The sequence below is a fragment of the Dromiciops gliroides genome, chromosome 1 (assembly GCF_019393635.1).
Source record: "Dromiciops gliroides isolate mDroGli1 chromosome 1, mDroGli1.pri, whole genome shotgun sequence".
Taxonomy (NCBI): domain Eukaryota; kingdom Metazoa; phylum Chordata; class Mammalia; order Microbiotheria; family Microbiotheriidae; genus Dromiciops; species Dromiciops gliroides.
The window spans coordinates 675,205,232-675,221,155 of record NC_057861.1 but is presented as its reverse complement, the minus strand read 5'-3'; the positions used below and the strand labels follow the sequence as shown (position 1 = coordinate 675,221,155).

Here is a 15,924-nt window from a genome sequence, read left to right as displayed (position 1 = left end):
TGCCAACTGGCACCAGGCAATCTCCTGTAACTGGGAAGGAAATGAACTTGCCGGCTGTGGTCCTAGGCTTTGAGGAGGCACCCGGTGCCACACTGCAGAGCATTAGCAGTGCGTGCTTGATGAAATTGGCACCAGAATCCCCTTAGGTGTGTGTGGGTAAGACGAGGCAATCTCCATCTGAGCTTTCCAAGCCTTTTCACCCCCCCTCCCCCGCCCAGTACTCAGTTGCTTGAGCTCCTTCAAACAACCCCCTGGGGAAAGGAGACTCCAGCTTCAGTCTTTGATTAGCTGGGCTCACATAATTAAGAGTTTCCCAGATCCCATTATATGTGCACTCACCTGGAATCCTCCTCACAAGCTGACGCTATCAGATGTGTCTAATGAGGCCACTTGTGACTGGCAACTCAGGTGTTTGCCAGCAGGAACATTAAGCTCCAATCTCCATGCCTCAAGCACCCCCCCCCCCTTCGCTGAGTTCCTATTCCAGCTTCTCACCCCCAGTGTTTCCCTGGCACCGACTTCTGGTGCTCCAGCAGCCTTCCAACCTCCAGACCACAGCCTCAGGAGACCTGCACAGCTGCAGAGGATAGGACATGAACAAAGAAAGGCCAAAGCCGTCGCTGGCACTGACCTGGTGGTTTGGTCTCCTAGGGCAATCCTGATATTATTTCAACTTAGACTTTTGGCTCCAGTCTTTATCATGGACTCAAAGGTTGGCCCCATTCAAGATACCCTTGAGGCTCAACTCTACTGACAACCCAAGAGGGTTCTAGAGGCTCACCTTGATCACATCCTCAGCTTTTAACAGGCTTTCCCAACCTCAGACATGACTTGTTTCTCCATTGTGGTGCTCCTAACTGACCTCTTGGCTGTCCTTCATACCTCTCACCTTTATCTCCTAAAATCCATTTCCTTCAAAACCCTACTCTCCCAACATCTGTCTGCATGGGAGTCTTTCCTGACCCTGCTCCCCACCAATTTACCTTGTGTAGTTTTGCATGTACATCTCCTCTGGGAGAAAAAAAAAAGTCAACTCCTTGAGGGACTATTTTATTGCCTTTGCGTCCCAAGTATGTAGCATATGAGGTGTTTAATAAAATGCTTCTTTGACTATTTACACCCCACTGCACCATGATTCCACAAACCCAAGAGTTGGGAAACTCTGCATATTTCATATAGCTAGTCCAAATGGCATTCTTCTCAGCTCGACGAATACAATTTCCAAGGATAAAACCAAATTCTTTTAGCTTCAGCAATGTCCTATTCTCCCCAGGCGTTGCAGTCCTTTTCTAAGTTTCCCTTGATCAGGACTGTTTCCCTGCTGCTATTGCATGCGTGTTTCTCAACTTCATCCTGACATAGCCCCGGGGAGCCAGCCTGCCTGCCTCCTAGAGCTCTACCCGCAAGGTAATCATGCCCTATATTCAGTTCCCAAGATGGCTGAGAAGCAGTTGATGAGAGATATAACTGTCAGGTCTGGAAAATAACAATGGAACTCACCCATTAATTTCTTCTGCAGAGAAAGCAGACAGTGGGGGTTAAGAGGGAAGGCAGGTAGCCTGGGTCTGCTGGGAAAGTGGAAGTTAATGCTATTGTTACACCTTAGCAAAGGCATTTAGGCCTGACAGTAGGGGTCATTTGTTTTAAAATGGCTACGGAACCCTCAACAACCTCTGGGGCTGTGTTCCTAAAGTGAACACTCCTTTGTTTCACATGAAAGAGAACAAATGAGGGAGTGGGAAGAAGTCTCCCAATGTCACATGGTCAATTGATGACCAGACTGCACCAAAGTCAGAGTATCCAGACTTAAAGGTCTTTCAGTGACCTCTGTCCACTCCACTTTATGGAAACTTTTGAATATAAAACAACCCACTAGAAACCATGGGAAAGAGAAGATATGAAAACCCCAACCCCACCCAATATTGCTACCCTCTTACGGTGGCAGGAACAACCCCATAACCTGAAAGCCACCATCAGTCAAGCACTTTAAAAAAACCCTCCTGTTCATCGTTGTGCCTTTTCAGATACGCTCTACCCGCCCATGTGAGAAGAAAAAGACACACTGCACTTATTTTTCCAGATGCTTCTTTTGTAAAGGAGCCAGAATTGGCAACTATACTGAAAATCTTCAAAAAGTATGTACAAAGGTATATTATACAAAATATACACAAGGCTTTTGCCAAAATGAGAGAGCACAACAACAAAACATAGATGAGACATCAGTGTCAACACCTAACACCTCTCAACATCTACAATGAACCAGAGGAGCATAGTATACTACAACACAGTCTGCACACATAAAATATAGTAAATTACAGTAATGTACAGTAAGATATAAAAGACAGGGAATCCCCCGCCCCCGGAGGCTGCCCATGATCCCTTCAACACAAAAGAAGGCTATTTCCCATACAACCCACATATGGGAAAACCTTTGAGGAGGAAGAAAAATCCCCAAGGGAAGAGAATGGTTTGCCCTAAACCATTACTTGCACTAGCAGTGCTCCTAAGGATACAGGTTGTAACAGTCAGTTCAGCAGAAGGAAGTGGAGTTCTTTGCCAGTCATCAGTATACAAAAGGTGCTGAGCAAGGCAAGGCTTCTCATTCCATCTCAGTGAATCGAGCAAACATGGCTTTCCTGACTGCGTCCTTGTAAGAATCTGCAGTTGACACACCATAGGAGCTGCCTTTTGCTCCCAAGCCAGCTCCTTTCATTCGTACTTGAGCCTGAGGAAAAACAAAAAAGGAGATCTGGCACTTGACATAAACCAAGAGTGCAAAGTATTCCCAAAGCAACAGACTGGTCTCCTCTTCCCAAGCTTATTCCCTTGGTAGGGCTACTCAAAGTGAAAATGTATAAGGTAAATGTACTAGACAATTAACAGTTTTCTCAGTGGAAATCCAGGGCAGGTTTGAGGACTAAAAAGAAAAATAAAACAGCAAAAATAAATGGACAGACCAACTCTCATATATAGTAACTGCAAATGTTCAATTCTGGGAAGGGGCTAAGGGCACACATTAAAAAAAAAATCGCACTCCCAATGCCAGATTCTATAACTTGCCTTGAAAACTCCAATGCCAGCAGCATTTGCTTTCACAGGACTAAATGCTGTTTATGAAAATTCCTATTGCTTTTCTACTTCTAGGCAACTGGTAGGAGGAATGTTATTATTGGGATGACCATTTAAAATCTATACCCTACACCAATTAAGTTACATATTCAGTGGATGTAGTTACATAACAATTTTAAATAACTCTATATATGAATAAAAACAACTAGGCAAGACCAGTAACACAATACTTCTAAATACACTCAACCTAACATATACGTGAATCTGATTTAATGCTGAAGTAGAACTTTCAAATGATAGGCCAGTCTTAAGACAAGGGAAAAGAAAATCACAGGAGGCTGCAGTGAATTTTCATGTAATGCCTACAAACAATCTGCTCTAAAAATTAGTGCACCCAACTCCTCTCTCACCATAATGTCTGACTGGATTAGGAAATAAGTCATGCCCAATGATTTATTTGGAGAGAGAAAACCAGGCTGTTAAGATTCCTTTAGAACAAGCCCTTCATAAACAACCCAAACATCAATCTATTGCTTACCTCAATGGGGGCTGTGATGCCTTGACACTTCCTTCCTAAACCTGAGCCTTCCCGCCATCCCATGGCCTGTAGCATCTTATTGCCAATATTACTGTGGTCAATGCCATCCTTAGTTGGCTGTTCATAATTACTAAAAATGGAGGAAGAAAAAAGTTACATAAACTGAAAAAAAAAAAAATTTTTCATTTTACATGTGATGAATTTCCAAGCTACATACACTGTGCCAGCATCAAACTGCTTCTTTCGTTTGGGCTCTGGAGGTTCTGGGATTCCATATTTCTCCCGTCTCTCTGCAGCTCGATCTCGGTACTTCATCTATATATTCGAAAAGAAAAAATGGTTGCAATCTATACTAACCTCATTATTCAAACAGCTAAGCCTACCTCTACATTTCTCAAGCAGACATTTGAATTGTACTAAATTCATTTAAACCTACTAACATTTCTTCACCACCGAAAAATACTAAATGTGGCCTCTTCCTTGTCACATTACTATAATAAGCAGTCACCTATGGCTCCTTTAAAAAAACAAAACAAACCCTTTAATGAAAACCCACATCATAACATTTCTGTAATTCATAATAGCATCTGCCAGTCACATACTACCTTATATGTCTATTGGAAAACTTTTCATATATCTCTTGTATCCCCAAAGTAGTGAGTTAACTCCTTGAGGCTAACGATCCTATTTTTCTTTTGTTTTGTTTTAGAAAATTGTCTTACAATGTGGCATGGTACTCAAATATTCAAAATCTTAATCTTGGAGGAATTTCAGAAGACCCAAACAATACTACTCTCTTATAATATGCCCAGCAAGTGGCTTCAGCCTCCACTTAAAAGATGTTTAGTGATGGGGAATCTCCCTGAGGCATTCCTTTTCATATTTTGACAAATATTCCTCAAACTGACCCAAAACAATACCTGCCTTCAAGGGCCTTACAGTTTAAACTGAAGAGATAATAATGCCTCTTGTACCTCCCTAAGAGGGTTGTTTTGAGGATCAAATGAGATAATGTATCAAGTACTTTACAAACCATAAAACAATAATAAACATCAAGGGGCAGCTAGGTGGCGCAGTGGATAGAGTACCAGCCCTGGATTCAGGAGGACCTGAGTTCAAATCCAAGCTTAGACACTTGACACTAGCTGTGTGACCCTGGGCAAGTCACTTAACCCCAACTGCCTCACCAAAAAAACAAAACAAACACAACACACACACACAAAATAATAAACCTCAAGTTATTATGAACACCTGTCATGAATGGGTAACTTCTGTTTTACTCACCTCTCTCTCTCTTAGTTCCAAAGCCTCTAGTTCTTGCTCAGACAGCCTAGATCGTCTGTAGATATCCATGTTTTGCTGTGTAAAGCATTTCAAACAAAGAAAAAAAATCAGACATGGTTTTTGAAATTATCACATTAGTAACACTTGTTTTTTTAGGGTTTGTCATTTTCACATTCTCTAGCTAACCCAAATAATGATGGTGCCAATGCTGCCACTCCTTTCTATTCAAACTAGGAAAATGAGGCATCTAAATAGTACATATATTTTTAAAAACTGCAAACTCAAACCTTATGTAAGTCGGAGAGCTGTTGATGTCTAACTAAAGCATCTTTGTTGGGAAATTGCCTTCTACAGAGTAGACAAGCCATTTTCTTCCAGTCAGTCAGTTTTTCTTCTTCACTTTCAATTCTTTCCATTAATTCTTCCTCATTGTCACTATCACCACTATAAGCGGCAACTAGACCACGCTAGAAAAGAATTGGCAAAAGTTTTTATTAATAAGTATATTTTTTTCAAAACTTGAGGGTGAGAGAGAACTAACAGTTAAAGATTTGGATACAGGCATCTCTAGCTAAACCTCACCCTTCTTGCTAAGGAAGAACTATTTCACATAACCCTGAAAGTCAACATTTAATAAGTCAAGTCACTTCACCTGTGTCAGTTTTCTCATGAGCAAAACCAAGGTCAGAGTAGATGATTTCCAAGGTCCCATCCAATTTTAAATAGAGCTAAGATGCTCTTGCTGAATCCTTTAAGGATGAGCTTTACAGTCTTCTCAATGAAGCTTTACCAGACCACTAGCGCCCCAAGTATACTCTTAACTTATAGACATTATAATATGATAATTATCAATGAATCATGTACTTATTTCACATTCTCTTTGTATTATTTAACTATTGCTTAGCTCTTCATGTATTAGAAATTGTACATGGTTTGATTTTAGGTCTCTGAAGGCAAGGATTTTACATTTTCTCACCATGTGTGGCAAGGTGTCAGCACAACTATTCTCTCTCAATAATCTCTCTATAAAGATATATAAAGGGGCAGAGCTAGGTGGCACAGTGGATTAAGCACCGGCCCTGGATTCAGGAGGACCTGAGTTCAAATCAGGCCTCAGACACTTGACACTTTCTAGCTGTGTGAACCCTGGGCAAGTCACTTAACCCCCATTGTCCCGCCCCCCCCCAAAAAGATATAAAATCATACGATAATTTGTAGCTGAAAATGAAAACTTTATCAAATCATTATCATGATAAAAAATATCTCTACTCTTCTTTGTAAGAACAAATTCCCTCAATGTAAGGAATTGCTTAATCTGTAATGTATCATACACCAGTCCTATACTATGATACCATCAAAGCTGAAATAAAAAATATATTAACCAACATGCAATTTTCAAAATTCACCAATACAAAATTAAATATAACCCTATAAGAAGCAGATAAATCACTACAAACACACAAAAGAAACTTCCTTAAGAATGAGACAGGAAAAAAAAAAAAAAGAATGAGACAGGAGGCAAGGAATGTAGCCAAGTGGTTTCTTACTTTGAGTGGATTTTCCTCTTCTCCATTTTTCATCAGCTCTGGGATAAGCTGCTGTCTTTCAGCCAAAGCCCCCTTAAAAGACAGACAAAAATCCATGAGCCCAGTTTTTGCATGACTAATTTTACTTAAAGCACTTTTGCTAGCTAATGCCTTTTACCTTCTTCTCAAAGAGAGCAAAGCCGGCATCTGCTGCTGCTGACTCTCTCCTCTCTTCTTCCCTCAAGGAATTGACAGGCTGGAAGCTATTCTTAAAGTTTTCTTTTTGTTTATTTAAGCTCTTAGCCCAGCGTTCCATGTCTTTGGCAATCTAAAGTAAAAAACACCATTTGAAGTTAAAATGATAAATGTGACTAGAGAATGAGGACCGAGTTCTCTGCATCACATTGGTCATTAAAGATCTTTCCTCACCACAAAAGCTCTCCAGCAAAACCAACTGTTCTTAATATCAATCCACAATATACAATTAGGGTTTTAAGGTAAATAATGCTACTAAGTTTCTGAGACTTCAGAACTCTTTTAAAGTGAAGAGAGATATACTAACACTAATTTGAATTATTTTAAAGCAAAACCAGAGCAGTAAAAAAATCTGATGTTAAATGTACTATTCCTGTTTTAAAAAACAGATAAAAACTTAATAAAACACATAGACACTTTTTGCATTTTAAAGAATCAGAGCAAAAATTAGCAAATGCTACCATTCAACATCAAGCCAAGAATCTTGACACAGCACATACCAATAAAATGTAATTTCAAACTTTTGCTAAAATTCTCTGGGTGACACTTAGTAGCTGTTGGACCTCAGGCAAGTCACCTTAGCCTAGCCCTCTTAGGCCCCATTTCCTCAGCTCTAAGATGGGAAAACAACAGTTGCAGTGCTTAGCACCTTCCCAGGTTGTTGAGGGTTAAATGAGATAATGTACATTATACTACCAGTTCTTAATCATTCAAGTTCAAGCCTTGCCTGCTGTGCAGTTTTGCTCTTCGGCTTCTCTTTCTTTTCCTTCCCTTCTTTGGTGGAAGGCAGACCGGTTGGTTGTTGGGCTACACACTCTGCTGCAGGCACATAGGTCTCCTTCTCTCCATCCCAGTAAAGATACTGCTGGGTCAAGGAATTATAATAGTACTAGAAAGCAAAAAAGATCAATTGTTCAACAGTGATCATTTCAGCCAAGTCAAATAATTATTCAAATTAACAATATGAGTGACTATGGAAGATAGTCATAAAAGACCATTTTTCACATGCAGAGTTGGAAGTCTGCATGAAAAACAAATAGCTTGCCAGAGGCAGGAGTCTCAAGCAGCTGAACAAAGATCAAAGCCTGGGCTAGTGTTGCCTTCCACCTTTGGAGATCCCATTAGATAACGCAGGGCAGAGTTAAGGAGAAACTCAGAAATGAGATGTGAAATATTATGACTGTTTTTTTTAACAAATTTAGTGAAGGAGGCAAACATAGGAATGTAAAATCAATAACCAGTCCTTCAGGTCCTTCTGTCCTAAGATAGTCATGGTCCATAAACAGCAAAGTCAACAGCATACACTCTATGACCTTGCATAATGGCCTGCTCCTCACGAGGGAAACTGAACAAATTGTGAGTTCTACATCATTATGTGTTATACATTTTGGTGGGGGAAGGTGTTCTTGGGGGGAGGGGGAGACGGGGGAGAGAGAGCCAAGGCAGAGGAGCACCAAAAAAAACAAAACTGGCCGGACTTTGTTAGAAGAGCTGTGTGGGGGCAGCTAGGTGGCGCAGTGGATAGAGCACCGGCCCTGGAGTCAGGAGTACCTGAGTTCAAATCTGGCCTCAGACACTTAACACTTACTAGCTGTGTGACCCTGGGCAAGTCACTTAACCCCAGTTGCCTCACTAAAAAAAAAAAAAAAAAAAAAAAAAAAGAAATCTGACCTCAGACACTTAACACTTACTAGCTGTGTGACCCTAGGCAAGTCACTTAACCCCAGTTGCCTCACTAAAAAAAAAAAAAAAAGAAGAGCTGTGTGGAGGCTTTTCTAACTATTGTTCTTAGTCACCAATTAGAAAAGCAAATCAGCTGTAAATGTCCAATTCTGATATGGTTATACTCTATCACTATTCACTACAGGCAGAACTTGTGAGACAGATTTGTCTACTGACTCTTCTTATTTTCTGGTATTTACAAAAACATTGCAAATTCAAAAACAAAGCCTCCCCCAGGAATTACCAGGAAGAAACAGAAAACAGTTAGAAACTGGTAAATTGGTCTTTCCAAAAGGATATTAATAGCTAGATCATATACTTTAGGACTTAGGACTACTAAACCATCTTTCAAAAGGTTTAAAATGGTTTCAAAGGGAATAAACTAATCTGGGTTTATAGAAAAAAACACATTTAAATGGAAAGTACTAAACACCACTTTAGCATGTTTGAGATTTTACCCCTACAGAGAATATTTAATTTCATGCCTCATAAATTGACCTAAGTGAAGATAATGGATTTAAAATGAAAATACATTATAAGATATTGCATTTACCTGAGAGTTAGAATCATAATAAAGTCCTGTTACTGGATCATAATAATATCCTGAGGATTCATCGTAATGGTAGGTAGATGTGTCAGGGACAGCTAAAAAGATAAAAATTGAGAACAATTTTTATTTCCAGTAATAAACAGGGTAAGAATTCAAGCTAAGAAAGTGAATTTGTGCATGACTGAGATGCTGGGCTCACACATTTACTTCACAGCAGCTTTGGTGCACATACAAAGTTAAAGTAACACTAAATCTAAACAGCATCTATGTAGAAAAGCTTCTTAATGATGAGAAGTGATTTTGATTTTAAGCTTACCATATTTGGTACCAGGAACTACACCAGTTGGGGAAGTTGTTTGTGCTTGTGTGTTAGTGCTAGTACTTGGCTGTGCTTCCTCAGTCTGGAAAAGGAAAGTAAGCTCAGTCATTTCTTATTTTGAAAGTCTCTTAAAAGAAAATCTATACACCTTCCCAAAGAAAGTACTCTTTTGACAGTTATAGCAATAAACTAAAGCAAATTTTCAACAACATAACATACTATCAGCAGTTACTTTTTCCCTCAACGTTAAATCAAGGCATGCATAAATATAAATGAACTATTTTGAGAAACTTTAATTACATTTTAAAATTCGCTATAAAAAACACAAAGGCAATATGATCTATCTAGCCCTGGTTCAGAGCAGAAAAGGTTAAGATATGCCCAGCAAAACAAAAGTTTCCATAACAGTAAACAGATCTATATTTAAAACTACAGATTACCGGAGAGCCAGGTGGATTGGTGGTTTGATTATACAGTTGGGGACTTTGGGATACTACAGCTGCTGAAGTAGTGGTGACTGCTGCCCCTGATAATAAAAATAGTTGGTTAGAGAGCCAATGTACTTAGGTTACCTGGAAACCTCAGGACAAAATTATACGCTAAACATTCAACAATATTCCTCTTTGATGTCTCAGATTGCCTTTCAGCATTGTACAGTAGTGTATGTCAACTCCTATTATCTCATTATCACTAAAGGCCCACTGGGTATGCACTATGCAGAGAAGATATCCTTTAACCTTTGACATTAAATTTTCTCATAAACAGAAAATAGTTGGGGTTTTTTTTTTTTTGGCAGGGGAGGGGGGTTTAAGCAGGAAGGATGAGAAAAAAGGAGAGATTGTGTATATTCTTTTGGTTAAGGAAAGATTCAATCACCTAATTTTTTATTGTAACCTTAATTAATTAAAGTAATAAAATCTTTAATTTTATACTTTGTCCATGTCATTAGTCACACTCTTTCTGGATCTTGTAAACAATTTCAACATTGGTAATGCTACTAAAGAGGCGAGAAAAAGTGGACCTGGTCACTCAAAACTAAACAATGCCACTATGTGCCAGGTTGGAACCTGGCAAATACAAGTGCAAGTTGGACCTTTCTCTCAATTCCATAAACCATGGGGGTTTATATGAGAACCCATACTATGGCAGAAGATTCCTGATAATCTTTGAACACTTTTGGAATCCAGTAAGATTGCCTCAATTGTGAAAGCTTAAGCATAAGATGCAATGAAGTGTAATACCTGGTACAGTAGATGTATCATTCTCCACTCCCCCTGCTTGTTGCTGGTAAAACTGCTGATAATCTTGTGAATACTGAAGAAAATGCAAATGGCAAAGTTGGCAAACTCCTGTGAGATCTTTGGAGACCAGAAGAGTCTAAATTCCTTAAGATTTTACTCACCTGGGCATACTGTGCATAGCCATCTTGGCCTGGCTGGAGGTAATTGTAGTCTACATTGCCACCTTCTCCACTTTGAGACTGCAAAATTCCAGCAGAGAGGGGAATGCACATAAAATTAGTAAATTTCAGATAAAAGTAATTAGGAAGCATTCCCTAATAATTTCTTTGAGAGCATGCCAACCACAACCAATGCAGGTAGGTATAGAGAAAACAGGAAATCCACTACCTGTCGATCTTGGCAATACTATAACACTAACTTGAGCAAAGGACCCTCCCCACCTTCATACCTGCGTGGATGACCACTGAGCTGCAGCAATGGCTGTGCTAGCCACAGAAAAGGCGCTGACCCGGTTACCATCTGGGAGAACCAAATCTCTGAAACCATGAAGACCAAATCTCATGAACAAAACTGTACTTCCCCCTCACATCTACCTCAGGTTTGTTCTCCCCTTACTTAGTCACATGAGGCAATCAGAGATGGTCCTCACATGCTGCTTTCTAACCTAAAAATTAGTTAACTGCAAAGGCACAAATTATTAACTGCTATTACTGCCAGAAGTGTCAGAACTTTATACACTTGTTTCAACACAATATTACCATTACACACACACACACACACACACAGAGCGTTAGTCTCTCACCAAACACCTGTAGGATGACAAATGCCAATAGACAGGCAAATTTGTAATTATAAAAAGTATTGTTCTTATCCACTTCTGTAAATCTAGTAGTTACCATCCAATGGTATCCTTTGTGCACAGTGCCACAGTATAATAGAAAGTTGGTCCTGGCATCAGGAAGACCTACATCCAAATCCTGTACCTCAGACCCCTTACTATACGACTGGGCAAATCACACTTTCTCTTAGCCTCAGTTTCCTCATTTATAAAACTAAGGGGGCAGATCCAACAACATCTTTAAGATCCCTTCCAACTCTAAACCTATGGTCCTACGAGCCAGTATTTTTTAAATTTTCTCTACTTGCTTTTACCCTCAGCTAAAGCTAAGAGTTCTCTACTAACCACACGTTGTCTTACAAGGACAGGTGAAGGAATAAGCTCCAAGAGCAGAAAAACCTCTTATTCACATAGGCTTAGTAACAAAGGATACCAAATGCTAATTCAAAAATTAACAGCTTTGTTGAATAATTAATAAGGAATCACTGGGGGGAAAAAATTCAGGATTAGTTTAGAACAGGATTATTTTAAAATAAGGACAACAAAACCACTCACTTTCTGGCACTTTTGGCAAAATCAACTCCAATTGTTTTGCCATCGATTTTCAGTGGAGGATGAAGACTTTGCAGCACCTGCAGTAGCTGAGAAGCATCCTGAAAGGGAATAATGAAATAGGATATAGTTGCTAATCCCCCTCAAGATCTAAGAAATCTGGCTCTATAAAGGAGGAGGAAAGTAACTCACTGTACATGCACATTTGAAACCATTAGGTTCAACACCTTTTCCCATCAAACAAGAAGAAATATGGTATTACTAAAGGGTTAAGTCAAACTGAATAAAATAATTAAACAAAATTTTGGCTGCTTAAGTTGCTAGAACTAAATGTACATTAATTTAGGGATATACTACTTGCCATAAAATTATTGAGTCAATAGTTAAACTGTGATCTCCAAAAAAAAGGCATTGCTCACCAAATTGCAAACCATCACTGAAATAATTAGTCACACTTAAAAATTTAGTGTCTGAAATTAAAAATTAACCATACCATTGCTGAAGACAGCTGCACAAATGCAAATCCTCTGTTCTGCTGCGTCTGTTTGTCTTTTATAAGTCGAATGTTATTGACAGCTAATGATGCATATGGAGACAATGCTGTCATTATGGAATCTACTACAGTATGAGGAGCAATATTTCGAAGAATAATAGCTAAGGAGATAAATAAGACAAATGTTATGCATGTTTCAATTTTTAATTACCATTAAAGGCAGGTCTAAGTACCAGTAAAAACCACAGCTTCAAAAGTTGGACCTCTTATCTGAAATTGAATGAGAAAGCTTTATATAAAAAAAATTTTTAAATCACTTAGATGTTCCCAGAAGGTATCGTTTATTCCTTCTACAGTTTCTGTAAATTGCACAGATAAACTCACACAACTATAATAAGCCCTTAATTCAGGTTATTTTGCATTACAGATATGTAGAGATAAAAGGAGCCTCAACCAGAGGTCAAATTCGAATAAGGAGCACTTTTACTTACTATCACAGTAGTAATCCACAGACTGGACAGACTCTGTGGTTCCAGATGGTACTTCTTGTTCTGAGTCTTAGTAAGAAACAGAATGGGAGGGGGAAATGAGAAAAATAAACACACAAATTCACAAACCCATAAACAATGTACCAAGCCAGTCTTTCTACACCCCACCCCATACTGGATAGTCCCATCTTTTGCCAAGTCACAGAGTATAAGGGGAAAACTAAAAATCATTTTAATTTGTACTCAGTGATTTAGATGATTCTTTTATTTGGTTAATAATTTGCCATTTTTCTTTTAAGATTGTTTATTCCTATCCATCAGCCGATTATATCTTAGGGACTAGCTTGTGGTTTTATAGTTGTGTATATATAAACATGTAATTTTGTACACATATGTTTATATATACTTACTCATCTATCAGATCCTAATCATAGTTGCATTTTGTTTCAAAAGCTTTTCAATATCAGGTAATCAAAATTATGTATTTTACCTTTTGTAATTGACAACAGTTCTTGTTTGGTAAAGAATTCACCACTTAACACAACCATGAAAGAGATTGGCTCTCTTCTAATTTTAAAACTGTTATGAACATTTTTAATATTCAGGCCACATATCCATTTTGAATTTATTGTATGATATGGTGTAAGACAGTGACCTAAACATAATTTCTTCCAGACTGCATTCCAGAACACACTAATATGAAAATTGTGAAAAGTTCAACCAGTCAACAAACACTGGGTTGATGCTTACCACTAAAATGCAAATAGTAAATTAGGAGTGTAAATGAAGCCACTATTTTAAATCTGAGTAACAAAAGAAACATTCTGATCAGACTTGGGAGCAAGGATAAGGGGAAGAAGTGTCTGAGCTTAAATATAGCTATAGTTTGGGGCAGCTAGGTGGCGAAGTGGATAAAGTATCGGCCCTGAGTCAGGAGGACCTGAGTTCAAATCCAGCCTCAGACACTTAACTTACTAGCTGTGTGACCCTAAAAGTCACTTAACCCCAACTGACTCACTAAAATTTTTTTTTAATTGAACCAAACCTACCAAATTTATCAGCTCCGCATCGAAAGCATTTGAGTCTTTTCCTAAAGTTGTTAAGGCAGCACTGAAAAAAAAATTGAGGGTCAAATTCAGTTATTTTTCATCTCAACTCATAACTTCCATTAACCACTGAAGTACTAAATAAAGCAGCATGGATCACTGTCTATTCTTTAGACAGATAAATCATAGTGGCTACTAACAAAGTCATTTCAAAGTACCTAGCCAAACAAAAGTGATTTTAGCAGAAGCTTCAAAGAGAACATACAATCAGAAAATTCACAAGAGTATATATGTGAATTTTTCCTAATTCTTCTAAGACAACTATCAAAGGCTGATCACACGAGACCTATTTATTAGGAGTCTGAACGGAATAAGTTTCTATTCATTCTAGATTTATACTGTCAGTTATCTCATTCTAGTCAACATGAACAACTTGGTAAACAAATTCATGTACTGTGTGAACATCAAAGTTCAGAACAGATAAAATATTTGGAGTAGAAAGCATAAGACTTGCAATCAGAAAGACTTGGGTTTAAATCATGGTTTTATAACATTAAATGTGTGATCTGAACCTCAGGTCATCCATTAAACAGGATTAGTTATCAAAAGAGATCAGAGGGTCAAATGTAATATATTGGAAAATGAATAAAATAGATTAATATGAATGCAAGTTAGTACTGCTGTGAAGCAGCCAACTATAGTGTAAAAACATTTCTGGACTTCATCAGAAGGGCCTTGCCTAACTTCATCTAATATGTGAATTCAAGCTCTGCTATTTAATAGCTCTGACCTAAGACTCAGTTCTTTCATCTGTAAAGTAGGTATGTTTACTAATACTTTTTCACAGGGTCACTGTGAGCGCAAATGAAAAAGTAGACAAAAGCAATTAAAGTCCTTTGTAAATTTAAACAGTTACTATTAACCTAGAATTTTAGTTTTTATTTATACCAACAGATTAACATAAGGTTTATCCCCAATAAGAAAACATGCAAACAGATACTATATAGCTGAAGAACCTAGAAATGCACAAACAGTTTAACACAACACTTAAAAGTAACAAAAAAAAATGGGCTTAAATATAAATAGCTGGGGGCAGCTAGGTGGTGCAGTGCATAAAGCACTGGCCCTGGATTCAGGAGGACCTGAGTTCAAATTTGGCCTCAGACACCTGACACTTACTAGCTGTGTGACCTTGGGCAAGTCACTTAACCCCAACTGCCTCACTAAAAACAAAACAAATATAAATAGCTAATATATGTCATGCTGTGAAGTTTGCAAAGTATACTATGTGCGGTACACACAACCCCCTCATTTGCTCCTTACAACACTGTTAGGTAGGTACTCTCATTACCTCTCAATTTATATGTGAGGAAAACTGAGGCTGAGGGAGAGACTGACTGAGTTGACCAGGGTCACATAACAAGTAGATATTTGAGGGAAGATTCAAAGCTAGGTCTTTCTGACTTGAAGTCCAACAACCATAAAGCCAACGCTCAAAAACTGTTTCTAGGCTCACCATTTAAAGGACCCATGAGTTGAGATCATCCAGGGATGTCCTCAAGTAAAAATCGATTATCTAAGCTCAAAGATGGCATGACCAGTATATTATTTAAAGACATCAAATAAACATCACACAAACTGGAAACCCAGAAAACAGCTTGTGAAGTGAATAGCCAACAATGACTACATAAAACAGAAGCTTAGTAATGAAACTCTTCACACACCAGGTTGAAAACCCTTCAAATAAATGCCACACACATGCCTCACTTCACAGAAATCCATGTCCAAACAAATGATCCATCTACCAAGCAACATTGCTTGATAGATTAAGAGAAAACGAAAACCCCACTAGAACCTGCATACAAAGCTACCAATACCCTGCAAATGAATCCTGAATGATAATCTACCATGACAACTTACCCATGCCCCAATCACCAGATGCCAGTAATATACACTCTTCTTTAAAACAGTACTTGTCTTTCATGTTTCATATGAAATATTCT

The 15,924-nt window shown here is 38.4% G+C and overlaps 1 protein-coding gene across 1 annotated transcript in view; it reads right to left on the bottom strand.

Moving 5' to 3' along the window:
- Positions 1-2,068: 2,068 nt before the first annotated feature.
- Positions 2,069-15,924, bottom strand: part of RBM5 (RNA binding motif protein 5) — a 25,953-nt gene continuing 12,097 nt past the window's right edge. Inside the window, exons 8-25 of the mRNA XM_043985900.1 lie at positions 13,925-13,985; positions 12,879-12,944; positions 12,388-12,548; positions 11,898-11,995; positions 10,953-11,040; positions 10,666-10,743; positions 10,505-10,577; positions 9,704-9,789; positions 9,261-9,345; positions 8,948-9,039; positions 7,400-7,561; positions 6,596-6,745; positions 6,439-6,510; positions 5,179-5,358; positions 4,892-4,966; positions 3,825-3,922; positions 3,608-3,737; positions 2,069-2,725 (exon numbers count right to left, since the gene is read on the bottom strand). Coding sequence (XP_043841835.1) covers positions 2,600-2,725; positions 3,608-3,737; positions 3,825-3,922; positions 4,892-4,966; positions 5,179-5,358; positions 6,439-6,510; positions 6,596-6,745; positions 7,400-7,561; positions 8,948-9,039; positions 9,261-9,345; positions 9,704-9,789; positions 10,505-10,577; positions 10,666-10,743; positions 10,953-11,040; positions 11,898-11,995; positions 12,388-12,548; positions 12,879-12,944; positions 13,925-13,985 — 1,881 coding nt within the window. The 3' untranslated portion in view covers positions 2,069-2,599. The remainder of the gene's footprint in view (positions 2,726-3,607; positions 3,738-3,824; positions 3,923-4,891; positions 4,967-5,178; positions 5,359-6,438; positions 6,511-6,595; positions 6,746-7,399; positions 7,562-8,947; positions 9,040-9,260; positions 9,346-9,703; positions 9,790-10,504; positions 10,578-10,665; positions 10,744-10,952; positions 11,041-11,897; positions 11,996-12,387; positions 12,549-12,878; positions 12,945-13,924; positions 13,986-15,924) is intronic.